General features: G+C 56.9%; 1 protein-coding gene and 13 non-coding genes across 15 annotated transcripts; 5 read left to right on the top strand and 9 right to left on the bottom strand.

Moving 5' to 3' along the window:
- Positions 1-624: 624 nt before the first annotated feature.
- On the bottom strand, positions 625-7591 carry FCGR2B (Fc gamma receptor IIb). 2 transcript variants are annotated; one of them, XM_056137762.1, is made up of 7 exons: positions 7492-7591; positions 6462-6482; positions 5377-5631; positions 2983-3247; positions 1663-1785; positions 1093-1130; positions 625-1006 (listed from the first exon to the last, which is right to left on the bottom strand). In XM_056137762.1, the coding sequence occupies exons 1-7, from the start codon at positions 7541-7543 to the stop codon at positions 627-629; spliced, it is 1134 nt and encodes a 377-aa protein (XP_055993737.1). In that variant the 5' UTR covers positions 7544-7591; the 3' UTR covers positions 625-626. The 2 variants fall into 2 exon arrangements, with proteins under 2 accessions (XP_055993737.1, XP_055993738.1); XM_056137763.1 differs by having other exon boundaries at positions 822-1006; positions 2993-3247.
- Positions 7592-9977: 2386 nt separating this feature from the next.
- On the bottom strand, positions 9978-10060 carry TRNAL-CAG (transfer RNA leucine (anticodon CAG)). The gene has a single exon. It is a non-coding gene; the product is annotated as a tRNA-Leu (tRNA).
- A 272-nt stretch (positions 10061-10332) lies between these two features.
- Positions 10333-10404, top strand: TRNAE-CUC (transfer RNA glutamic acid (anticodon CUC)). The gene has a single exon. It is a non-coding gene; the product is annotated as a tRNA-Glu (tRNA).
- Positions 10405-10711: 307 nt separating this feature from the next.
- TRNAG-GCC (transfer RNA glycine (anticodon GCC)) lies at positions 10712-10782 on the bottom strand. The gene has a single exon. It is a non-coding gene; the product is annotated as a tRNA-Gly (tRNA).
- Positions 10783-11048: 266 nt separating this feature from the next.
- TRNAG-GCC (transfer RNA glycine (anticodon GCC)) lies at positions 11049-11119 on the bottom strand. Its single transcript has one exon. It is a non-coding gene; the product is annotated as a tRNA-Gly (tRNA).
- Positions 11120-11471: 352 nt separating this feature from the next.
- TRNAL-CAG (transfer RNA leucine (anticodon CAG)) lies at positions 11472-11554 on the bottom strand. Its single transcript has one exon. It is a non-coding gene; the product is annotated as a tRNA-Leu (tRNA).
- A 235-nt stretch (positions 11555-11789) lies between these two features.
- Positions 11790-11861, top strand: TRNAE-UUC (transfer RNA glutamic acid (anticodon UUC)). Its single transcript has one exon. It is a non-coding gene; the product is annotated as a tRNA-Glu (tRNA).
- Positions 11862-14916: 3055 nt separating this feature from the next.
- TRNAD-GUC (transfer RNA aspartic acid (anticodon GUC)) lies at positions 14917-14988 on the top strand. Its single transcript has one exon. It is a non-coding gene; the product is annotated as a tRNA-Asp (tRNA).
- Positions 14989-15173: 185 nt separating this feature from the next.
- Positions 15174-15245, top strand: TRNAE-CUC (transfer RNA glutamic acid (anticodon CUC)). The gene has a single exon. It is a non-coding gene; the product is annotated as a tRNA-Glu (tRNA).
- An 880-nt stretch (positions 15246-16125) lies between these two features.
- On the bottom strand, positions 16126-16196 carry TRNAG-GCC (transfer RNA glycine (anticodon GCC)). The gene has a single exon. It is a non-coding gene; the product is annotated as a tRNA-Gly (tRNA).
- Positions 16197-17557: 1361 nt separating this feature from the next.
- Positions 17558-17628, bottom strand: TRNAG-GCC (transfer RNA glycine (anticodon GCC)). The gene has a single exon. It is a non-coding gene; the product is annotated as a tRNA-Gly (tRNA).
- Positions 17629-18625: 997 nt separating this feature from the next.
- TRNAL-CAG (transfer RNA leucine (anticodon CAG)) lies at positions 18626-18708 on the bottom strand. Its single transcript has one exon. It is a non-coding gene; the product is annotated as a tRNA-Leu (tRNA).
- A 284-nt stretch (positions 18709-18992) lies between these two features.
- Positions 18993-19064, top strand: TRNAE-CUC (transfer RNA glutamic acid (anticodon CUC)). The gene has a single exon. It is a non-coding gene; the product is annotated as a tRNA-Glu (tRNA).
- A 278-nt stretch (positions 19065-19342) lies between these two features.
- On the bottom strand, positions 19343-19413 carry TRNAG-GCC (transfer RNA glycine (anticodon GCC)). Its single transcript has one exon. It is a non-coding gene; the product is annotated as a tRNA-Gly (tRNA).
- Positions 19414-25744: the final 6331 nt, after the last annotated feature.

The raw sequence follows: 25744 nt of genomic DNA, 5'->3' as shown, positions 1-25744 counted from the left end.
TAGTTCAGCCAAACTGGATCAATAGGGCAATCATACTGGATCCAGAGGAAGATCACATCAGATCAATGGGGCATTCAGACCAGATTGAAATCATAACAGATCAATAGGGCAATCATACTGGATCCAGAGGAAAATCAGATCAGACCAATAGGGTATCCTCCAGATACCAGATTGAGATCATACCAGATCAATAGGGCATTCAGACCAGATCGAAATTATAGCAGATAAATAGGGCAATCAAATTGGATCAATAGGAAAACCATATCAGATCAATAGGGTATCCCAGATACCAGACTGAGATCATACCGGATCAATAGGGCAATTATACCAGATCAATAGGGCATTCAATCAGACCAGATCGAAATCATAGCAGATCAATAGGGCAATCATATCAGATCAATAGGGTATCCCAGAAACCAGACTGAGACCATACCAGATCAATAGGGCAGTCATACCCGATCAACTGGGCAGTAGGGTGCCGGGACAGACTTCTGAGACTTGGGGCTCGCTGTGGGAAGCCCCCCACGCACGGCGCCCCCCACCCCCGCCGGGACCCCTCGGCTCCCAGCAGCAGCCAAGCCCCCCTCACGGCCGGACAGAGAAGGGCAGAACCTCAGAGCCTTTTATTACGAAAGTCCTGTGGCCGGAGAGGGGACGGGGAGGCGTGACATCGCCCACGTGTGCCCGCGCGGCGCTGAGCCCGCGTGGCACGTGGGCGCGGGTCGGCAGAGTCCGAGGTCACGTATGTCAGCGTGTGTCCACCTGCGGCCCGCACCGGGCACGGGGGGAAGGGGACGGAGCTTCAGGCGCGTCCACGCAGGGGCACGGGCGGAGCTGGGCTGCGCTGGTCCATGGGGGGCGTCTGTGTCGCCGTGACCCCTGCTGCTCCCCGGAGACCCCGGTCCCGGCTCGCGGCGACCCCCAGGGACAGCCGGGGGTCCTAGATGCTGTTCTGGTAGTTCTCCTCCGGGTGCGAGAGCAGCGAGTAGGAGATCGTGTTCTCGGACTGGGGGAGAGGGGGGCGTCAGGGGGGGCGCGGGAAGGGGGGCCGGGGGGTCGGCGGGCTGGGGGGCAGGGCGTCCACGGACTCACCTCCTTCCTGGGCGCCCCCTCGGCAGCAGGTCCTGCATCTGGGGGTGGTAACAGGGACTAAGAGGGACCCCCGGGCTGGAGGTTGGCAGAGGGGGGTGCACCCTCCCGGGGGTCCCGTCCTCGGGAGCACTGAGTTTCCTCGGGGTGGGTCGGGGTGGGGAGCAGGAGACTTTGGGGAGGAGGGCCGGGCAGTTTCCACCCGGCCCTGGGAGCTGGGACCCTCGAGAGCCGGGACCCACGGGGAAGCGGCCCCCCTCAGCCCCGCTGTCCCCTGACCCGTCCTCACGCCCCCCCCAGGTCCAGCCTGTCCCTTCTCCGGGGCTGGTGCGTGCCGGGAGCCTCGGTCCACAGCCGGACTTGCTCATCATCCCCCCTCATGCTGACCGTCCCCTCTCACCCTGAGCTGTGTCCCCCTCGGCCCCTCCCCGACCCCGCCTCATGCCCAGTGTGTCCAGCGCCTCTCTGAGCCCCTGGACAAAAGGGAGCGGGGGAAGGCCGGAGGCGTGGAGGACAGCACGGGATGGGATGAGGGTTCGAGTGTGGGGGCGCCTCTGGCCGGGAATCACCCACCTGAGGTCAGCTTCCGGCGACGGTGCCACCAGGCGGCCACGCCCACGGCCATGGCCAGCGCGATCAGGGCGACCAGCACGGCCACTATGGTCACTGCAGGTGAACTCTGGCTGGAGGGGATTTCTAGGGAGGAGAGTCCAGCATGACGACCTACGACCCCCCCGCCTCCCCCTACACCTGTTCTAGGACGACCCCCTCCCCCCCCCCACCTGTCCTGCCGGACCCCCTGGCAACCCCCACACCCAGGAAAGGGCCCAAGGTTGGGGTCCAGAGCCAGGGCACAGCACAGAGGGCTCTTGCCTTGCACCCGGCCGACCCGGGTTCGATTCCCTGGCGTTTCATAGGGTCCCCGGGTGTGGCCCCTCATTGGCCCCCAGACTAACGGGGTGATCACAGGAGTGAGCCCTGAGCACAGAGATGACAGTCAGCCCTGAGCGCCGCTAGGCTCAGCCCACAAACCCAAAACCAATCCAGGAGGAACAGCCATGGTAGGAGCTGTGAGGGGTGAGCCCCGGCCCCTGGGCTCCCCTGTGGCAGGAGGGGGGTGCTCTAGCCACTAGTGCTCAGTCCGGGTCCATCATAAATAAAGACTCCTGGGGGCAGGAGCGATAGCACAGTGGGGAGGGCACTTGCCTTCCCAGAGCTGAACCCCCGGCACCCCAACTGGTCTCCTGAGCCCCACCAGGAGTGAGCCCCAAGCACAGAGCCAGGAGTGAGCCCTGAGCACAGAGCTGGGAGTCATCCCTGAGCACAGAGCCAGGAGTCAGCCCTGAGCACAGAGCCGGGAGTCAGCCCCGAGCTCAGAGCCGAGAGTCAGCCCTGAGCAAAGAGCCAGGAGTGAGACTGATCACAGAGCTGGGAGTCATCCCTGAGCACTGAGCTGGGAGTGAACCCTGAGCACTGAGCTGGGAGTGAACCCTGAGCACTGAACAGGGAGTGAGCCCTGAGCACAGAGTTGAGAGTCAGCCCTGAGCGCCGCTAGGCTCAGCCCACAAACCCAAAACCAATTTTATTAGTTTTATTTTCTTTTTTGGGTCCCACCCGGCGATGCACAGGGGTTCCTCTTCGCTCTGCACTCAGGAATCCCTCCTGGCAGTGCTCGGGGGACCCTGTGGGATGCTGGGAATCGGACCCGGGTTTGCCGCGTGCCAGGCCCACGCCCTCCCCGCTGTGCTGTCGCTCCGGCCCCCCAAACCCAAGTTCAAAGTTGAAAACGGAGCAGCGCCCCGCCCTCTGCTCTGCACCCCACTTCTTCCCGCCTCGGTCTCCTCCATCTCCACTGGCCCTTGCCGCCGTCCACTCATGCCCCCCGCGTCTCACCGGCGCCCACCTCGGACGGAGATGGCCACGGGCGCCGAGGAGTGGGCCACCTTCCCGATGAGGCCGCGGCAGTGGTACTCGCCGCTGTGGCTGGCGTTGGCCTGCGGGATGGAGAAGTTCTGGTTCCCGAAGGAGAAGTGCTTGGACACCCCGTCCTGGTAGAAGGTGATCTTGGTCAGCGGCTTGTTCCTCCAGCTGTGGCACCGCAGCACGATGGGGTCCCCCTCCCGGAACTCCCGCGCGGGGGTCTGCAGCAGCAGCCAGTCTGGAAGGCAAAGAGGCGTGCGCGTGCGTGCGTGTGCGTGTGTGTGCGTGCGCGTGTGTGTACGCACGCATGCGTGTGTATATGAGCGCATGTGCATGTGTGTACATATGTATGTGCGTGCGTGTGTGCACACATGTGTGCATGTGTGTGTGCCCTCGCGTGTGTGCATGTGTGCGTGTATGCATGTGTGTACGTGCCTTCGCGTGCATGTGCATGTGTGCATGTGTGTGCATATGTGTGTGCATGTGTGTGTGCATGCATACGTGTGTGTATGCATGCATGCGCATGTGTACGTGTGCCTTCATGCGTGTGTGCATGCCTGCCTGTGTGTATGTGTGCATGTATATGTGTGTGCATGTGCGTGCGTGTGCGTGCATGTGTGCGCGCATGCATGCGTGTGTGTATGCATGCGTGTGCGTGTGTATGCGTGCATGTATGTGTGTATATGTGTGTGTGCTCGTGCATGTGTGCGCGCATGTGTGCATGTGTGTGCATGCATACATGTATGTACACATGCATGTGTGTGTATGTGTACCACTATGTGTGTATATGTGTGTGTGCATGTCCTCGTGTGTGCGTGCATGACTGCATGACTGCATGTGTGCATGTATATGTCTGTGCATGCTTGTGCATGTGTGTGTGCACATGCATGTGTGTTTGCATGTGTGTGTGTGCACATGCATGTGTGTTTGCATGTGTATATGTGTGTGCTGTGCATGTGTGTGCGTGCATGTGTGTGCATGCATACGTGTATGTACGCATGCATGCGCGTGTGTATGTGTGCATGTATGTGTGTATATGTGTGCATGCGTGTGTGTTCACATGTGTGTGCGTGCCCTCGTGTGTGCACGCATGACTGCAGGTGTGCATGTATATGTGTGTGCATGTGTGTGTGCATGCATGTGTGTATGCATGCGTGTGCATGTGTATGCGTGCATGTATGTGTGTATATATGTGTGTGCTCATGCATGTGTGTGTGCATGTGTGCATGTGTGTGCGTGCATGTGTGTGCGTGCATGCATACATGTATGTATGTATGCATGCGCGTGTGTATGTGTACATGTATGTGTATATGTGTGTGCGTGTGTGTACATGTGTGTGCGTGCCCTCGTGTGTGCATGCATGACTGCAGGTGTGTAAGTGTGCATGTATATGTGTGTGCATGTGTGTGTATGCGTGCATATATGTGTGTGAGTGCGTGTGTGCATGTGTGCATGTGTGTCTGCGTGCGTGTATGTATGTGTGTATGTGTGTATATGTGTGTGCGTGCGTGTGTGTGCATGAGTGCGTTGTGTGTGAGCCCGTGTGTGTGTGCATTCGTATGTGTGTGCATATGTGCGTGTGTGTGCGTATGTGTGTGCATGTGTGTATGTATGTATGTGTGCATGCATGCATGTGTGTGTATGAGTGTGAGTGTGTTGTGTGTGAGTGTGTGTGATTGTGTGTGTGTCTGTGTGTGTACGAGGGTCTGCCCCAGTCCCAAGTGCCACAGGGCATCATGCCAAGAGCCACCTGGAGTGGGACGCTCTGTCAGGGGTGGACGGGGTGGCCAGACGGAACCAAGGGGCCGCCATGAAGGGGCCGCCCTCTGCCCTCCCGCCCCGCCCCTCCAGCCTGGGGGCCGCAGAAACTCTTCCTCCTTGCAGGGCTGTGCTTCGGGGGTCCACAGAGAGACTTCAGAGAGCCGAGAGTACGGCCCCCAGGACAGAGTCGCTGGCTTCTGTGGTTCCGTGTCGGAGGTGAGGTTCCCCGCACACGGGGCGTTCCCCTGTGCCCAGAGGAAGTGTGGTGTGCACCCTGGCATCCCTCAACTCCGCGGCCACCCCAACTTAGCCCAAACTGGGGGTCCCCCCATCTCAGCGGCCCCCCGCCTGGGTGGCCCCCACCAGGGCCATGAGACCAGCGCCCCCCAGCCTGGCACATTTCCTTCCTCAAAGGACAGTGCCCGTGGACCGAGCACACGCACGCCTTCCTGGACCCAATTGGCGTAAACGGGTTTCGCAAGGACCGTGGTGGGGTCTGAGTCACCACTGGCCCGCCCCCAGTCCCCAGCCCAGCGCGGGCCGTCTCCTGCTGGCGACCCCCCGTCCCCTGCCTGCACAGGGCCCCTGCCAAGCGACCCCACTGACCCGAGACCACGGCCAGCCGCACGGGGTCACTGAGGCGGCTGTGGCCAGTCTGGCAGCTGTAGTTCCCGCTGGCCTCGCTGGTGGCCTGGAAACTCAGGCTGTGCTGGCCCTCGGCGCCCACGGAGCTACCGTTGTGGAACCAGTGGGTGCTGGGGTCCTCCTGGCCCTGGGGGCCCTCACAGCGCAGTGTCACCTGGTCCTCCCGGAGAACGTTGATCCAGGGGGGGTCAAGGGTCACCTCGGCCTTGGGGAGCTCTGCAGGGGGAGGGGGACACCTCAGGAGCACTGACCGTGCCTCACCCTGACCCCAGACTCCTCTCCCCACCCAGGGTCTCCGTTGCTGCTATCCCAGAGGGCTGGCATCCGGCACAGACCCCCAGGAAGCCCAGGGCTGGGGGAGGGGCCGCCGTCTCCAGCATCCATCCTGCCCATGGTGGGTGAGATGCTCCTGTCCCACCCCAGGGGTCACGGGCTGCCCACTGAGGGGTCCTGAGCCCCCACAGATGCATAGACGACCACCAGCTCCTGCCAGGACCCCCATTGCCCCGTCTCTGCCAATCTGGAGGATGCTAGTGAACAGGGTCTCCCCCGAGAGAGGGCCTGGGGCCGGGCAGGCTTGAGGGGCAGAGGGAAGAAACCGCCCCAGAAGCCCCCACACCTGGCCCAGCCCCCAACACACCTTCTCTCAGGTCTGTGCCAAGCCTCTGCACACACCACACACACACGCACACATGCACACGTCCCCATACACATATGCGTATGCCCACAGCACTGGGGACGCACGCATGCCCCACGGAGATACACAGGCACGCAGGGAACCACCCACACCTACACGCACACCAGACACATGCGTGCACATGCACGCATGCAAACACCCACAGGCGCTGCGCCTCCGTCCGACCACGCACACGCCAAACGCACACGCAGCCCCCCACGTGGCGCCAGGCAACCGCAGACTGAGGTGTGTTTGCTGGGGCTTGCGGTGTCACGGTTCCCGGGGGCAACGAGAACCCACACCCGGAGCCTCCTTCCTGGAGGGGGCGGCGGATTGGGGGGTCTTGCGCGGGGCGGCTGGATTTGCTCACCGGACGTCCCAGCTTGGAGCGCTGCAAGAGAGAAGCGGAGAAATGGGTCTGGGGTGGAGCCCCACGGAGAAGCGCCTGCCTGCAGTGCCCAGCTCGGACATACCTGGGGGGGTGTGTCCCTGGGCACCTGGCAGGGTCCAGGAGACGCCCCGTCGTGCCCCGTCCCGCCCCGCCGTGCGCCAAGAAAGCCCCAGAACGCGCCCCGCGGTGATATTCCCTAACCCTGCTCAGGCACCCCCAGGGCTTTCAAAGGCTCACAGGGCTGAGTAACGGCTCTGCATGCAGGACCCCCGAGTCCCCTCCCTGGGACCCCCACCACGCTTAGGTAGGGAGCTGGCGAGACCCACAGTCCAGCGGGCAGCGGGTTAGCCTGGCACCCGGCGCAGCTGCGTTCATCCCCGGCAGACCCTAAGGTCCCGGAGCACAGCCAGGGGTGATCCCTGGGTGCAGAGCCAGGAGGAGTCAGCCCTGTGCCCCAGCAGAGGTGGCCCAACAGGGTCCCCGCCCCCAACGGAGGAAATTGAAACCAAACCACAAGTGCCCCTCCAGCCTCCTGGCCCGGCCCGGCTCCCCGCGGGCTGCGCCCATGAAGGGGAGCAAACCAGGCACTGAGTTGGGGGCCCAGATCCCGGCCCAGCCACGTGCCAGGTCCTGGCCCCAGGTCCATCACTGGGATGGGTCCAGAAGGTTCCTGCATCGCATGCACCCTGACCCCCGACTTTTCCCTCTATGCTCTGCTGCAGAACCCTGAGCCCAGGGCTCCTTCCGGGCACGCTCACGCAGGAGTGAGGGGTATGGGTCAGAGAAGACCCTCCCCTCTCTTTCCCCTTCGCCCCTCCCCCGTACGCCTCGATGCGCTCCACTAACAAGCCCCTGGACCAGGCGTCCATCTCTGCATCCTGAAATCAGCCCCGGCTGTGACGGGGCTGTAGCACACCTGGGTGCTAATGCAGAACCTCCCCCCCACCCCAACAATCTCCGCTGCGCTCACTCGCCGGGTGCTGACAACGGGGAGGTGGCCCCCACTCACCCAGCAGCAGGACTGCCCACGGCAGTGGGAAGCCCCGCGGGCAGCTCCCCATGACCCCGGCCGAGTTCTCCCAGCGCACGGGCTGGCTCTCGACCGGCCCGGCGAGTCGCGCCAAAGAGGAAGCGCCCGGATCCTTTATTATAACCCCCCCACCCCCGCCCCCTCTTCCTGCCCGCCCGGGAGTCCCAGAGGGCCACTCCATGCCCTGGATTCTGGAACCGGGAACCGCGTCTGTCCGGTGCCGGCTTCCTTGGAGGACGCGCCCTTCCTTCTGTGTGCAGGGCCTCTGGGGACCGGGGCCAGGCCCCCACGGCCCCCCTCAGCCCTGGTCCCCAAGGGGCCACAGGAGGGGGGCCTGGTCCCAGACTCTGCAGCTAAGGCTCCTGGCCTCAGGACCACCCCAGCCCCGGACACCCTCCGGACCGCCCCAGCTCTTGAAGTCCCGGGGACCACCCCAGCCTGTGATACCCTGAGGACCACCCCGGCTGTGACGTTCTCAGGACCACCCCAGCCCATGACGCCCTCGGGACCACCCCAGCCCGTGACCTCCTCATCCTCATGGTCCCACATGCATGTCCCTTATTCCCCAATAAGTGTGGACACCCCCATATCCAGGCACCAAAGTCCTCCCCTTGGGTCTGGGGAGACAGTGGCCGGCCAGAGACCCACCTTGTCCTCCGCTCGCCGCAGGGAGTTGTGACTTTTCCTCACTTCCACTTGGCTGCAGGTCTCCCCCCTCCCCCATCTGCTGCCCAGGGACCCGCCGTGCTTTGCAGGATGTGGTGGGGGTCACCCATCCCCAACTCTGGTGATAAAATGAACTTAACCAAAGCGCCTGGCCACCCGCATTGCGGGTCACTCACAGGCCAGGGCACTGGCCGGCAGAGGCGCTGCTTGTGGAAAGCGGGTGTGTGTCTGTGTGTGTGTAGGCGGGTGTCACCTCTGCCCCTCAGGCCCCCGCAGCCAAAGTTCTCCCTCACATCAAAGCCTCCTTCCGGAAGCTGCCAAACCCCAGGAAATGACTCTGTTAAAACTGGCCCGCAGCCCACGTGCTCCCCACTCCACCCGATGCTGGGGCGGGGGTCTTCTGGCCCTGTCCCAACCCTAGCCACACCCCCCAGCTGGCATCAGGACATTTAAAACAGTTTACAAGGTGGGTCCCGAGAGGTCAGTCAGCGGGGAAGGCACTGACCTCACGCATAGCTGACCCAGGCTGAATCCCCGGTCCCCCCCACGGTTCCCCGTGCCCTGCCGGGAGCGACCCCTGAGCACAGAGCCCTGAGCACTGCCCCCCCCAACAAACAGAATGCACGGCTTCCGGGAACCCCGGTGGGCAGGCTGGAGGGGGTGGGGGTCTCGGCAGAACTGAGGGGTGACAACAGCCGTGTCAGTGAGTTTCCTCACCCACGGGGACAGGGTCAGCGGTTCAAGAGTGAGTGACTCCGTTGCATCATGTGTGCTGACGGAGGGAGATTGGGGGTGCGGGGGACCCCGGGCGGCGGGGGGCGGGAGACAGAAGCACCAACGTGTCCCATCTTCCCAGGAGAAGCGGGTGGGAGGAAGGTGTGAGGGGAGACGCTGATGGAGAAAGAAGCAGCCCGAACCCTGCCCTGAGATGCTAAAACTCGGTGTCATGGGAAACCCCAACGCCCGCCCCCACCTGGGGAGAGCGTCTGGCTCAGGGTTCGAGTGTCGAGTGCCCAAGCTGGGGTGTCTGCACTGAAGGGCTTGCCAATGATAATGTCCCGATATCAGGGTCCCGGGCCGCCCCAGGAGATAGCAGAAGACAAGCGGACGCTTCTGAGGCGTGGGCTGCAGCCGGGCGTCCAGCTCTGACCACTGACCGCCAGCGCCTCGGGGACAGGAAGAGCCGGGGCCATTCCAGACTGGTGGGCACCAGAGGCCAATAAATGGCCTGAGCCGGGCTGGCTGACGCAGGACCCGCTATCTCTCCTGGAAATCTCCGGATTCTTTAGCAGGGGTCTGCTTGTGCGGTGGAGAAGGAAGGGGCCAGGGAACATTCCCCGGGTCTTCCCGAGAGTTCAGACCCAGCCAGGGAACATTCTCCACGTTTCCCTGAGCCCAGAGCCCCAGGTGGGACCCGGATTGAACCCTGAGCCCGCCTCTTAATTTCCTTGGCGCCTGGGTTGAACCCTGTCCTCAGCTGTCCCCTCTCCACAGTCTTATGCAAAATCAGAGCTGGGAATTGTCAACCGAGGCCCAGGGGCTGATGCCCCAGGGTCAAACCCTGTCACAGGTCAGCTGCTCCGGAGAACCGGTTGTAGGTCAAACACACCCAGGTCAGAGCACTGGGAGAACCGGTTGTATGTTGAACACAGCCAAGTCAGAGCACCTGTGAGCTGGTGGCTTTAGGGGTTTGCACACCTGCCACCAGGGGTATAAACCATCAGCCTGTTCCTCTCTCCCGTTCCAAGGGCGTTTCTCACCCAACCGGGCAGACTTGAAGAGCAGGCAAAAGGGAACTGTGTCAGGAGTGGGATTCGAACCCACGCCTCCAGGGGAGACTGCGACCTGAACGCAGCGCCTTAGACCGCTCGGCCATCCTGACGCCTTTGGCGATGTCCTTTGGTCACACAGAGCAGCCGGCAGAGCGCACGGGGCCAGACGGGTCCCTCCGTGCGCCCTGCGCGCAGTGGATGCTCCCGGGGCGGGGCCAGAGCCCCGTTCCAGGGCGCCGGGCGCGGGGACGCGGGAACTCAGGACACCAGGCGCGAGGATGCCCAGGGATGCCCAGGGAAACCCGGCTCAGTGCACAACCTGACGGGACCCAAGTAGCTGGGCACAGCATCCATCTGGACACGCGGAGCAAGTCTTATACACTCCCTGGTGGTCTAGTGGTTAGGATTCGGCGCTCTCACCGCCGCGGCCCGGGTTCGATTCCCGGTCAGGGAAGTGATTTATTTTTCTTCTTCTGTCGCCCTGCAAACATCATTTCCCTCTCGCCCTGTACAATTCATACAGAGCTCTGACCCTGACGCCGCGTGGAGCCCAGCTTCTTTTGGCCTCGCTGGCTCTTCCCCCAGACCAGGAGGTCTCCTCAGTGGACAATCCCGCCCCAGGTGCACCCCTACCTGTGGATAGATACCCAACTGCGGTGCCAAGGATGAAAAATGAACTGGGGAGAATGAAGCCGTTAGTGGTCCACGGGAGGAAAGGAGACCCAAAAATGTCAGCGTCCTTCACAAAATATTCTACTCACTGCATGAGCCGGGAATCAAACCCGGGCCTCCCACGTGGCAGGCAAGAATTCTACCACTGAACCACCCATGCATCTGTTCAGCCTTCTGGAGGTGCATCCTAGGAGGTTCACATCTGGCTGGGTACCACCGAGCAGAAGTGTCACCCACCATCAGGCGCCTGTTATCAGGGGCGGGGGCAGCGATATCCCCACCCACTCCACACCCCCAAAGGATAAAAAAAAAGACAGAAAAAAAATAGCTAAAATTAGGCTGTTAAGTATTCGGAGGATGCAGGTCTCCGATGGGGTCTTGGGAGTCCAATGCACAGCTGAAAGTTTGAAGCAAAACATACTTCACTGCATGGGCCGGGAATCGAACCCGGGCCTCCCGCATGGCAGGCGAGAATTCTACCACTGAACCACCCATGCTCCGAGTACCCTATTTCCTGGGATTGGGAATCAGATTCCTGTACTCCAAGTCTCCACTGTGGGTTCTGCATCACGAGACTGAGGGGCGTTCTGGGAGTGTGCAGAGTATCTGGGACACGGGTGGAGGGGACCCAGGGGACGCTACAACCTGCGTCTTCTGGACCCAGACGCCCCTGGGAGGCCAACGTCCAGGGGGATGCAGATTGCAAATCTGGTGCACCAGTGCGCTCACCTCACTCTGGGCCCCAAGGCCGCTGTCTTGGCGTTTGTGCTTTCCTGGAAACATCCGCAAAACTTTCAAGGCTCCTGCACCCCGGGCAGTGGGCAGGGATGCGGGGAGAAAAAGGAACTGTGTCAGGAGTGGGATTCGAACCCACGCCTCCAGGGGAGACTGCGACCTGAACGCAGCGCCTTAGACCGCTCGGCCATCCTGACACCGCCCAGGTGGCTCAAGGCCACTCTCAGCGGCTGGTGGAGCGCGCGGGGCGAGATGGGTCCCTCCCACCTGCGCCAAGAGCGTCGCCTCCCTGTATCAGGGTCACTCTCGGCTTGGCACTGGGTTCCCTTGGGTATGGGGGACACGTTCCCCAACCTTGAGGTGCCCCTTTGGGTCTGCGGGACTGGGCAGGTCCATGGAGGCAAGTCGGAGGTCCAAGTACCATTCTTGTACTCCCTGGTGGTCTAGTGGCTAGGATTCGGCGCTTTCACCGCCGCGGCCCGGGTTCGATTCCCGGTCAGGGAAATTCATTATTTTACTCCAAGACACCCACTCTGGTGGTTTGTTTTAGTCCTCAGTGGTGTCCAGTGTCCGTCCTCTGTCTCATCTCCCCCAGAAACCTGGACATCTTCCCTCTTCACACTGACCTCTCTGCCACAGCTAAAGCTGTGGGTGACAGCCAGGGTCCCAGTGTCCTGCATCCACCCCTGAAGGGGTGGTCACTCGTCCCCTCCACATGCACCCACCCTCTTCGCTTTTTCTGACCAGCTGGTGATTGTTACTGGTACACATCCATGCGGGAGGCAGTGGCCAGCTCTGTCCACTCATGAGCAGTGGCTTCTTGAAGTCTTTTTTTTTAATTTTTAATTGTGTACATGACCTAGGGCAGAACTTAGTGGCTCTGTTATTCCAACACTAGTCACTTTCTGGGAAACTGCAAGGTACAAAGAGCACTCGAGCCCCAGTACTTGGCTGCCTTGCCGGGGAGATTTCTTTGAGGGCAGTGCACGGGGTTAATCTTCAGGGGTTAAAATTGTTGACTCACTTACAAATTGTGCAAACAGTGATGTTCTAGAAGTGATGATGTGGTCGGAGTTGATTTCCTCATCCAAGGAGCTTTGGTAAGGAAGCAAAACACACACACACACACACACACACACACACACACACGCACGCACCAGCTGGATGTGAGGCAAATTCCCCTTCCCATTGCCTTTACCACCATCATTTCTGAGAAGTTGACTCTTTGTCACAGTAATATCACTGTGTTTTTTTTGAACTCAGGCTCTTTTTTAAAAAAAAAAATAAATAAACAAAATAAAACAGAAGGATTCTATCAAGACCCCTGCTCCAGAGAAAGCGTCAGTCTGGGGATTTTTGTCTTAAGTGGGGGGGAAAGTGGACATTGAAGAGTGACCCTAGCTGTCCGTGGAAAGGGCACGCAATGACACCCCAGGCCCCAACCTGTCCCCTGGGTTCCAGACCTGTGTTCCAGGTCCGTGAGCTGCGTCCTCCCAACCCATTTATAACAACCAAAGGGACCGAGCCCCTGAGTTGACAAAACTCTCTTCTCCTTTTAAATCCTGGGATCAGCAGATGATCTTAGCAGTCAGAAGCTGTCACACGCTACACCCCACCTCCAACCTCCTTCTTCTTTTTTTTTTTTTCCTTTTCTTTTCCCCGAAGAAACAGAAACTTCGCACTCAATTCACCAGAAATTCCTGTTTCGCAACTGGAAACGAGTTGTTCACTTCTCCAGGCGTGGAGGATGCTGTTCGTGTGTGTGTGTGTGTGTGTGTGTGTGTGTGTGTGTGTGGTCCTTAGGCAAACGCTGGTTCTGTTCACGCCCTCAACCCCCAGGGAGGGAGAAGAGAGGGTCTTCAGGGTCAGCACTGAGCGCAGCTGCTGGGGGGCAGGAGACCCTCGTGGACTCCCAGGTGACACCAGTGAGCGACCAGGTGACACAAGGACCAACACCTGGACCTGAGCGTCCGGCAGGGGCATCCCAAGCAGCTGTGATGTGTGATGCAGGGGGTCGCCTGACAGAGGGAAGTGGCCTCCTAGTTCTCGGGGGCTTCAGCGCCAGGGCGTGGAGTGGAACCCTGCAACAGGATTTGGGAGCCAGAAACTTCCTTCAGATTTTCTCGGGTCAGGGGAGAGAGAGCCGGAAGGCTTCGTGGAAGAAGCCAGCCCCTGAGTGTGCCCTGAACACCTTGTCCTGTGCCTCATGGTGGCCCCCCAGTGCAAAACAAACCATTTTGGTTCATCACATCTTAATTTTATTTAGTTATTTATCTATTGTCCTTTGGGGTCACACCCAGCGATGCTCAGGGGTTCCTCCTGGCTCTGCACTCAGGAATCACTCCCGGTGGTGCTTAGGGGACCATATGGGATTCTGGGGATTGAACCCTGGTGGGCTACATGGCAAACGCCCTACCTGCTGTGCTATCACGCCAACCCCATTATTATTATTATTTTTTTTACATTAAGCAAATTATTTTTAACATATCCTGTCCAGGCATATTCAAAAATCCCATAAACTTGTGTGATATTTAAGAAATCGTCTTAATTTTATATGCAAAATCACTTGTAATACAGTGCTGTCAAATAAAAAATTGCAAACTGAGAAATACTATAATAACTCACCAAGAAATCAGCATATAATTACAAAATTGCAGCCCCATTAATTTTTATTTTTAATGTGTTGCGCTTCAAACAGTTCTTGGCTGTATTTTTCTGCGGCCAAAAGCCGTTCCGAGTAGCACACCTTCATTTTTATCTTAATGGACTCCACTTCAAATAACTTCAAATAGCTCTTGGCTTTTTTTTTTTTTTGGCTTTTTGGGTCCCACCCGGCGATGCTCAGGGCTTCCTCCTGGCTCTGCACTCAAGAATTACTCCTGGCAGTGCTCGGGGGGACCCTATGGGATGCTGGGGATCGAACCCGGTAGCTCTTGGCTTTAATTTCTGCAACCATGATTCTATTTCCACTGCCTGCAAAAAAAAAAAAAAAAACAGCAACAACTATTTCACATTTATTTTCAGATATACCGTGAGTCACAGTATCCTTAAGAGTGGCTCACACGGTTCCTGTTCCAGCCCTATAGCCCTCCACGACCACAAAAAAAAAAAAAAAGATGAACCGGCGAGACGATCTATTAAAATAATATATTTTTTAATATATATTTTTGCTTTTGGGGTCACACCCGGCGATGCTCAGGGGTTACTCCTGGCTTATGCACTCAGGAATTGCTCCTGGCGGTGCTCAGGGGGACCATATGGGGTGCTGGGAGTCGAACCTGTGTCTATTAAAATAATATTTAACCCAACCTACTTCAGCTGCCCCAGTTCTCCATCAGAACGAAAGCAGACGGATCTGTACACAGTACAAGCACTAGACCCCAGATAGAGTACATAGGTGTGCCTTAGGGTAGTGGTACTCAGTTGTGCGTTTAGTACTAGTCGGCCACCGGCAGTGGGTATCCGTTTCTGCACCCATAGATGCCCCAGTGACAGTCACGTTTCGTGGCGCTGGTGGGTACCAGGCTCCAGGATCTGCCAGACGCACAATTGGCCACCGTCCTCGTTAGTATAGTGGTGAGTATCCCCGCCTGTCACGCGGGAGACCGGGGTTCGATTCCCCGACGGGGAGGTGAAAATGAATTTTTTTTTTTACATTTTTTTTTTTTAAGGAAGTTTCTGCTCTAGGACCCGAGACTGTGCTGAGGACAGGGGCGCAGAGCACCGGGTGGAGGTGGGGGACCCCGGATCCAGGCCAGCAATAGCAGGGGCGGTGGGACAGCATCCAGGGGATGCTCGGGCAGGATTTATACATGCTCCCTGGTGGTCTAGTGGTTAGGATTCGGCGCTCTCACCGCCGCGGCCCGGGTTCGATTCCCGGTCAGGGAAGTAAGTAATTTTTACATTTTTTTTTAACATTTTTACATTTTTTTTACATTTTTTTACATTTTTACATGTTTTTTACATTCTATTTTCTAACTCTGGTTTTAATACATTTTTTGGGTTTATTTTCTTTTCATAGATAAAATTTAACACAATCATAACTACACCAATAACCTTGATGAATATGATTATCATAATGATAGTCACAATCATAGTGCGATGATTATTAACGTGATGATATTTATCCTATTGCCTGATGTATTATTTCATTATTTTGATTATATCGTACTGTTTCTTCATATTGAATTTTTTTTAAGGAAGTTTCTGCTCTAGGACCCGAGACTGTGCTGAGGATGGAGGCGCAGAGCACCGGGAATGCTAATAATATATGAGTAGATGAATTATCAGTAAGCACGTGATTTTTAAACAAGTCTCACGATGGAGACGCTACTGGGTCCGCTTGAGCAAATCGATGAACAGCGGGAGGACCGTGAATTTTATTAATTTTAATTTATTTTATTATTTACACTACGCTTGATCTTAGCCAAGAAACAAATGTTATTTATTAAATATATATTAAATAAATATATTAAATATATATTAAATAATATATTTAATATATTATATATAAAAATAATATATTAAATAAATATTATTTTATTATTAAATATTATTTATTAATTTTAAATAGTTTTCTTATTTATTTATTAATTTAGGCCACCAGCAATCTGTAGATCTACAGAACCTCTTTTTACCCTTGTGGTATCCCACCATCAGTGCCCCAAACGCGAGTCCCTTCTATTCCCTTTAGTTCTCTCCTGGATTCGGGCCCAAATTCCACGGGGTTCCCGGATCCGAAGACAGAAGAAGCAAAAAATAATGGAACTGCATGGGCCGGGAATCGAACCCGGGCCTCCCGCGTGGCAGGCGAGAATTCTACCACTGAACCACCCATGCATCTGTCCAGGATGTTGCTCGTCCAGCCTACGTGCGTATCCAGCCGCCTGGGCGTCGCGGCTGCTCCCGCGGGGGTGGACAGGGCATTTCCCTGCCAGTCCAGCATCATCCCGGGGCGTGTCCCCAGCGTCCGGCTGCAAATTCGCCCGGGTAGGGGCGGCCCAGAGGCCGCATCCCCGCGGGGGACCTCCGGGTCCAAGTAGGGGTGGGGGGGGGAAAGGGGGCCCTGGCGGGGTCAGTGCAGGGGTAGGGTGGACACTCTTTTCGGTTTGCCCGCCACTCACATCTCCCACCCCGGCTGTTCCCAGGGGCGTCCCCCAGGCACTGAGTCCACACCAGAGCGCGACCTGCAGAAAAATTGAGATTAAAAAATAAATAATTAAATAAATAAAAAACAGGAGGAAACGTTTTTGGGCCTAAGCGAAATTCCTCCTAAATTCCTAAATTCCTCCCAGCAGGGGGAGTTCCCTTTCCTTTCCAATTTCACTTTCCTCTAAAGTTTCCAACTTTCCAGGAAAAACGGGGAGGGAAAGGAGAAAGGAAACCGAAAGTTAAAAGCCAGGAGGGAGAGAAGCAACAAAATCCATGGACCAGGAGGACTGTTCAATGGTTGGAAGCTTCCACACGTGTGTGTGTGTGTGTGTGTGTGTGTGTGTGTGTGTGTGTGTGTTGGGGGGAACAGGGTGGCAGAGGACAGTTAGGAAAGAGAAGGGACCAGTACGACAATAATAGTTAGAAATTATAACGTAGCCCTGTCCTCCCGCTGTTCATCGATTTGCTCGAGCGGGCACCAGTAACGTCTCCACTGTGAGACTTGTTGTTACTGTGTTTGGCATGTCGAATACGCCACGGGGAGCTTGCCAGGCTCTGCCGTGCAGGTGGGATACTCTCGGGAGCTTGCCGAGCTCTCCGAGAGGGCCGGAGGAATCGAACCCGGGTCGGCTGCGTGCGAGGCAAACGCCGCCCTACCCGCAGAAATTATAATAATGATAATAATCGACATGACTCTGGACAAGAACTGAGTGTTGAAAGGAGGCAACTGCATCTACAGTGAAAACCTTCCAGGATCTGTGTTGTAAAGCGTGATGTCCTAAAAGGGGGAGAGAGAGGGTGGGGGGGGGGGGGAGGGGAGAGAGAGAGAGAGAGAAGAAAAAGAGAGAAGAAAAGTGCCTGTCATAGAGGCAGGGGGCGTTGGAGGAGGCAGCAGGAGGGAAACTGAGGACATTGGTGGTGAGACATGTGCACTGGTGAGGGATGGGTAATACAACATTGTATAACTGACACCCAACCACAAACAAATCTTGTAACTGTGTATCTCATGGGATTCAATAGAAACAAAACAATCTGGAAAAAATTGTCACTGCATGGGCCGGGAATCGAACCCGGGCCTCCCGCGTGGCAGGCGAGAATTCTACCACTGAACCACCCATGCATCTGCGCTCAGCCCTGCTGGTTGCATCGCTGCCTGAGCAGAGAAACTTCTGTCTGAGCATCGAACAGGTCCTGAGGCCTGCAACAGAGGGAGAATGACTGGAATGGTGGAATTTGCCACCTAGTGGTCGGAGACTGACCCCAGGAGGCCAGTGTCCGGGGTTGCAAAGATAGGGGGTTATTATTATTACTATTTTTTCCATTGAATCACCATGTGCTACAGTTACAAAGCTTCCAAGTTGATGTTTCAGTCATACAATGACCAAACACCCATCCCCCCACCAGTGCACACTTGCCAGCACCAATGTCCCTGTGGCAGACAATTTCCCCCAAACTCTCTACTTTTGAGCATTTGGTTTGCAGTAGACACCGAGAGACTGTCCTGCTCGATCCTTTATCGACTCTCAGCACACATCTCCCACCCCGAGCGACCCCTCCAACCATCACCGACTCAGTGACCCCTTCTCCATCCCAGCCGCCTTCTCCCCCAGCTCACGAGGCAGGCTGCCAACCGTGGAGCAATCTCCTTGGCCTTTGTCTCTACTGTCCTTGGGTGTCAGTCTCTTATTACGACACTTAATATTCCACCAATGAGTGCATTCATTCCATGTCTGTCCCTCTCTTTCCGATTCATTTCACTGAGCGTGAGACTCTCCAAGGTAGGGGGTTCATGCAACTGTAGGCATTGGGGTCACAAACACAACCCCCTCCCTGCTCACTCTTCCACCACAACCTGTGTATCTCAGTGGGATTCAATAGAAACAAAACAATTTGGAAAAGCTTGTCACTGCATGGGCTGGGAATCGCCACACACACACACACACACACACACACACACACACACACACATAGACTTTGGGTCCAAGCACTCTCCTGGCCTGGCTCTCTACCGTCCCCTGTCCAGTACCGTGTTTGGATCCTGCGGTGTGTCGGGGTCCCCAGCTGCGCCCAGAGCAAGAGTTTGGGGGTGAACCCTGAACCAGGCAAAAAGGAAACTGTGTCAGGAGTGGGATTCGAACCCACGCCTCCAGGGGAGACTGCGACCTGAACGCAGCGCCTTAGACCGCTCGGCCATCCTGACGCTGTCCACTGGGACATGCGTCCACCAGGAGCTGCCGGTGGCGCGCGCGCAGCCAGGAGGGTCCCTCCGTGCGCCCTGCGCGCAGCGGCCGCTCCCGGGGCGTGGCCAGAGCCGGGTTCCAGCGCACCGGGCGCGGGGACACGGGGACACGGGGACGCGGCAACGGCTGGAAACGGGGACGCGGGCGCAGGGCGTGGACACGAGCCGCCCGGGACTCGCTGAGCGCGCGGGGCGGGGCGCGCGGCGCAACGTCCATCTGGGCGCGCGGTCTGTGCCCAGCGCGCTCCCTGGTGGTCTAGTGGTTAGGATTCGGCGCTCTCACCGCCGCGGCCCGGGTTCGATTCCCGGTCAGGGAAGCCCTTTATTTTTGCACGTTTTCTTCCACGTTGCATCCCAAACCTCTGCATTTTTTGCACTTTTCTTTGTCCTAAGAAACGCCCCAAACCTCCGTGCGCACCCCTCGCCCGGCGTGCGCAACCCCGAGCCTCATGCCTTTCCGTTTTCTCTGCCTTAACCCCTACAAACGGCGATCCTCCTCCGTGCTGCTGGCTCGGAGCATCGGGGACCCCGGGGATGGACATTTTCCAGGGTCCGGTTTGGAACCAAATAAGAAAAATGAAAACAAAACGCTCACTGCATGGGCCGGGAATCGAACCCGGGCCTCCCGCGTGGCAGGCGAGAATTCTACCACTGAACCACCCATGCACCTACTTGAATTTGGGGAATGGCGCTTAGGACACCTCCTTGTCTGGGTTTTTGGGTGTGGGAGTGACCCCTAGCCTGGCTGACTGTCCACCCTTTCTCGAACCCCCACACACTGGCCCGTCTGCAGAAGGCCAGTGTTTCTGAGGGTTTTCCAACGGTCACGTTGGGGGGCACTGACACCCCTGAGTACCCAATGCTCTTTTTTAATTTATCTTTTTTTTTTTTTTACCCAACATTTTTTGTTGTTGTTGTTAGTAAGCAGAGTGTTTATTTAAAATTACTTTTAAAAAAGTTGTTGGGGCTGGAACGATAGCACAGCGGGGAGGGCGTTTGCCTTGCACACGGCCAACCCAGGTTCGATTCCCAGCATCCCATAGGGTCCCCCGAGCACCGTCAGGGGTAACTCCTGGGTGCAGAGCCAGGAGGAACCCCTGTGCATCGCTGGGTGTGACCCAAAAAGCAAAAAATAAATAAATAAAAATTTTAAAAAGTTGTTTACAGAGATGTGGATTTACATAATTTGGCGACAACATGTTCCGGGGCCGAGATCTCCAAGCCTACTCGGATTTGGGCCGAGCATCCTCCACCCAGATCCTCCAAATTCCAGTAGGGGGGGGTCATACCCACCACCTGGCCCCCTGGCCCCATGTAATCCCATCAACGGCCAAGACTCAGAGACTATAAAATCCAGCTCCCAGAACCGCGCAGCCGCATTTGCGGCCACGCAACATCTTATCAGAACTTTTTTTTATGACATCTTATTGTCTCATTCCTACTTTGGACAACCTGGCAGGCTACCGAATGTAACCTGCCCTCATGGCAGAGTCTGGCAAACTCCCCGTGGCGTCCCCAATATGCCAAATACCAGTAACAATGATGGGTCTCATTCTCCTAAAGAGCCTTGAATATAATCTCAGGGCTAGGACGAAGGAGACGTTACTGGGGCCTGCTTGAGGCAATCGACGAATAACAGGATGATGAATGAATGAATGAATTTTAAAAATGTGCAGGCTATATTTCATATTGGTACCCAACATTTAGATGCTTTTTTTTTTCTCTCCTCTTCCACAAGTCTCAGACATTACAAATTCAATTAAATGTGAAGTAGTTTTATTGTGACTCAGGTGCTGGAGGCATGCCCTTGGGGACCACAGGGCCGTGGGCAAAAAAAGGGGGTTCTGTGAGGGGCTGTGGCCCACCTGGGTTTGATCCCCCTGGCACCCCGTTTGGTCCCCCGAGCCCCAGCAGGAGGGATCCTTAAATCCTGGGTATCACCACCAGGGGTGGGTGGACTCAAAAGAAAAAGAGGGGGGCTGGAGCGATAGCCCAGCGGGGAGGGCGTTGGCCTTGCACGTGGCCGACCCGGGTTCGATCCCCGGCATCCCATAGGGTCCCCCGAGCACCGCCAGGAGTGATTCCTGAGTGCAGAGCCGGGAGTCAGCCCTGAGCATCGCTGAATGTGACCAAAAAAGCAAAATAAATAAATAATAAATACATAAGTGTGAGGGGCTGGAGCAATAGCACAGTGGGTAGGACGTTTGTCTTGCACATGGCTGACCCGGGTTCGATTCCCAGCATCCCATAGGGTCCCCCGAGCACCGCCAGGAGTGATTCCTGAGTGCATGAGCCAGGAGGAACCCCTGAGCATTGCCGAATGTGACCCAAAAAGGAAAAAAAATAATAATAAAAAATTAAAAAATCAAGTTCTGGGGTCTGAGTGATAGCACAACGGGAAGGGTGTTTGCCTGGCATGCGGCCGACCCGGGTTCGATCCCCGGCATCCCATAGGGTCCCCCCAGCACCGCCAGGGGTGATTCCTGAGTGCAGAGCCAGGAGTAACCCCTGTGCATCGCCGGGTGGGACCCAAAAAGAAAGGAAAAAAAAAAGAGGTAGAAAACTAAAGTAGCCACATGGCATGACCCGAAATTCGGGGACACGCTTCGAAGCAGGTGAAGGACTCCAATAGATGGTCCTGGCATGGCCATAGGGTGCCTGGGTGGAACCCCAGGGTGGCGTGGTCACCCATGGCTCCAGGACAGAAAGGAACTGGGCTGGCAGGGAGGGGCCAATCTTCTTCCCCAGTGAGTCTGTGAAAGCGTGAGTGAGGCCCTGGAGAGCAGCCTGGAAGTTCCCCAAAAACAATTCCAGTCCCAGGGACAGTTAGCTGAGTCTACGTCTACTCTCGTGCCCGGTGGAAGTGGAAGGGTTTCGCACGGAGGCGTCCACTGTGGCACTGTCCAGGAGCATCGGACACAGAACACTCCAGAGGGGGTCCAGAGGGGGTGGGGCAAGGGATGCCTTCAGACTGATGCAGGCAGGCAGATAGGGAAGGCCCCTTCCGAAGGTAATGCAGTGAAGCTCTTGGAAGCAAAAGCCCTGACCTCACGGAGAACTGGTGCCGGTCTGTGTCAGACCCTGAGGAGGCCGGACCAACCCCCTCCCACAGAAGCACCCGCAGAAACAAAAGACAGGAAAGGAATTTCAAAGAAGACCATCCCCACTCTGAACCCCCTTGGGGACCTTCCTAGCAACAGACTCTGACCTAGGTAGAAACCCCACATGGGGCCAGGTTAGAGAAACCCTATAAAGGCCACCTTGGACGAGCATCGGACACAGAACACTCCAGAGGGGGTGGGGCAAGGGATGCCTTCAGACTGATGCAGGCAGGCAGATAGGGAAGGCCCCTTCCCAAGGCAATGCAGTGAATCTCCTGGAAAGATTCTTCCCAAGGCAATGCAGTGAATCTCCTATAAAGGCCACCTTGGACACAGGAAGGAGCGCACACACTGCCTGAGCCCATGTGCTGCTTGTGCCCACGTGGCCGAGCACAGGCGGTGTCTAAGCACACGTGTCGCCCGCATCTCCCCTCTTGAGATGGGGACTTTCATGCTCTCACGCCTAATGCTGGGGTGTGTCTGTAGGGGCCCTCCTCGCCCTGGGAGAAGCTCGAGTTCTCTCTTGAGTGTGTTCCTCTCCACTCTCTCCCACTTTCTCTTCCTCTTTCCCTTCAAAACCTCCAAATAAAAAAAAAAAACTGTGTCATTTCACTGCTTGTCTGCTCCTGAAATTCCTTCCTGCGAGGCGAGACAAGAACCCTGTAACCCCGGGGGTATGGTCCCGCCAACAGGTCAGTCTGTACCTGTGAGGCGAGTGCATCAGCAGCCTGATGGCGTCTTCAGACCTCCAGATACCCCAAAATTGCTGCTGTGCCATTGGCCAGACCCCAAAAACTTGGGGCAGTGTTTACCGAGAAAGTAAACGGCCAAAAATTAGGTATGTGGGAGACACACCCACAAACCACCTCCGGCTCAGCTATATAATTGGAGGCCTGGCCTCTCTGGTTCCTGATTGAACTGCTTAACGGCCATGATCCCAGAGACTCAGAAACAAATCTTGAAACCCATCGGCTTTTGGCAGAAATGCGTCCGGACCCCACAGTAGGTTACTGTCGCCGGACCAACCCAGGGGGGAAAGGGTGTTGTCCCTCTGCCTGCTTCCCCCTGGCGGCTTGGTGGCCGTCATCCTCCAGAGGCCATTGAACAGTCAGGCTTGGGCCCGCAGTGATGAAACTTGTTGGGCCTCACGGGATGGAGGGGGGAGCCGGTCCTGTCCTCCCCACCCCAACAAGAGCCCAAGTCATCACCCACGAACGGCCTCTCTGGCTCCTGATCAAGCTGCTCAACGGCCATGATCCCAGAGACTCAGGAGCAAATCTCGGAACCCAGCAGGTTTGGGCAGAAATCCCTCTAGATTTAAGTGTTAAAATTTCGGAATTTCAAAATCGCGGTCCACTACTGCAGCCACGCGACATCATATGTTATTCATAACCAGCAAGAGAACCCAAATTGTCTACTGTTGCCTTTTCAGCAGACCTGAGTGTTGGGGTAAACTCTCAAATAATAATGGTGGGTCTGGTGTCGAAATATTGAATGTGATCAAAGTAGAGAGAGATTAATGTGGAAATCATCTGCCCCACAGGTGGGGGGAGGGTGTGGGATGGGGGATACTGGGATTGTTTGGAGTGGAAAATGGGCATTGGTGAAGGGGCGGGTGTTTCATTGTATGACCGAGACTTAGACCCGAAAGCTTTGTAACTGCTCTCACGGTGATTCAATAAATAAAGTTATAAAAAATAATAATAAAAAAAAGAACCCTGTAATCCCCGTCCCGGGTGGCAGAGGCAGATGGGGAGAAAGTGACCATCTTTCTCCTCCCCACTTCACATAAGCCACCCATGGGGTCCACCAACATCAATATGTCCCCATATGTCCCCAAAGAAGCGCGGACCACAGGGACCCCTTCAGACCTCCCCTCAGGGAAGTGGAGGATAGGGACCCTGTCCTGTGCCCACCCCCATAGATGGATGGTCCCTGAGCTTGATAGAGACGGCGGCCACGCTAGGCACAAAAAGGCAAATGGGGACTGAGCACTTTGCAAGGAGTCTGCAGAACTCCAAGTCCAGGAGGCCAGTGCGGGTGGCTGAGGAGGGGGCAGGAGGGCTGGACAGCTCCAGAGAGCCCGAGAGGGCAGTGTGGGCAGGGTTTACACGGCCCAGCTGGACACTTTTGTTGGAGGGAGGTTCTTTTTATTTATTTTTTTTTTTTTTGCTTTTGCTTTTTGGGTCACAGCCGGCGATGCTCAGGGCTGACTCCTGGCTCTGCACTCAGGAATCACTCCTGGTGGTGCTCGGGGGACCCTATGGGATGCCAGGGACTGAACCCGGGTCTGCCGTGTGCAAGGCAAATGCCCTCCATGCTGTGCTATTGCCCGGGACCCCAGTTCATCACTCTTTTTATTATTATTATTATTTATTTTTTGTTTTTTTGTTTTTTGAGTCACACCCGGTGATGCTCAGGGGTTCCTCCTGGCTCTGCACTCAGGAATCACTCCTGGTGGTGCTCGGGGGACCCTATGGGATGCTGGGAATCGAACCTGGGTCAGCCGCGTGCAAGGCAAACGCCCTCCCCGCTGTGCTATTGTGGAGGGAGTTTCTATGAGGGGCTGTGGCCAACATGGGTTTGATCCCTGGCACCCCATTAGGGAGGGTGCATGCCTAGGTTCAATGGGGTGTCCAGATGTCACCCAGGTCTGTGCTGGCCCATGGAGATCAGGGTGACCTTTCCCGTGCACACAGGGACTCTGTGAGTGGCCAGGACATCGGCAACAGAGGGTCCCTCTCTGCGGCCCTTCCTCTGCACTGTCCACCTTACAGCAAGCGTGACCCAGGTCCCCCCTGTGGACCCCCAGGGTATTCCAAGGTGGGGCATGTCAATACGGGGGAGGGAGCAACACAGAATTAGGGGCCACCCCTGGGAGGGAAGGAGCAGCAGGGGAAGGAAGTCAGGGCGGGAAGGTGGTCTTGCTCCCAGGTGCGTCTGCGTGAGAGCGGGTGAGAGCGGGGGCCAGGGCAGACCCCAGGGCTGTTCTGGATGGTTCCACAGAAGACAGTGTCGCCACAAGCACCAAGAACTGAAAGGCCCATCGCATTTCCTCTCCAGACCTCAGGTTCCTTTGGGCTCTTCCATCCGTCCGTCTGCCTGTCCGTCTGTCCGGCTGTCTGCCCATCTGTCTGTTTCAGCTTGGTTTGTTGTGCCAGGAAGCTTCTGGGACCGGCCCCATCCTGACTGTTTCTCAGAAACGGGGGGTGTTGCAGGAAGAACCCGACGACGTGGCCGCGTCTGGAGTAGGAGACGGCGTCTCAGGCAGGACTCGCTGTTTGAGACGAGCTGGACTCGGCTGTCCCTGTGGGGGGCCTCCCCTGCCTCTGGCAAACCCACCCCGAGCCCCACAGTCGAACCTGTAACGCCCCAAAGCTGTCCAGAGACCTTTGTGAGAAGGACGGGGGGCGGACAGAACCCCCAGGCTTATGCAAGATGCAGAAACGGCCCCCTGGAGAGCAGAGGGCTGGGGACTTTGTCTTGCATATGCCTGACCCTGTGTGACCCCCCGCTGCACTGCATGGGCCCCCCACCAACACTGCGGGGTGGTCCGTGGACCCCAGAGCCTGCTGAGGCCGGTTAGAGCAGCCTGATGCCCCTAGACCCAGCACAGACGCAAAGCTGGAAGGATATATCGCCGGGCAGGGCCCCCCAGGCCTCCTCAGCAGCCCTTGGGAAGCCCCCCAATCACCCACGGGATAGAAACCAGGACCCCCCAGAGTTCTCCACCCTCCGGTGGCAGAGAGCCACCCCCAGGGGCCTTTCCCTCCCCCCCCGCCCCCACCCCGGCAGCATCTGGATTAGGAAACTCTTGTTGCCGTCAGAGCAAAACCAAAACTCTTCTTCCTTCCTCCTCGCTGGCCAAGGGGCAGGGGGTGGTGGGTGGCGTGCTT

This window comes from Sorex fumeus, unplaced genomic scaffold (assembly GCF_029834395.1).
Source record: "Sorex fumeus unplaced genomic scaffold, SorFum_2.1 ptg000127l, whole genome shotgun sequence".
Classification (NCBI taxonomy): domain Eukaryota; kingdom Metazoa; phylum Chordata; class Mammalia; order Eulipotyphla; family Soricidae; genus Sorex; species Sorex fumeus.
The sequence above is the reverse complement of the archived record's forward strand: the minus strand, read 5'-3'. Positions and strand labels throughout refer to the sequence as shown.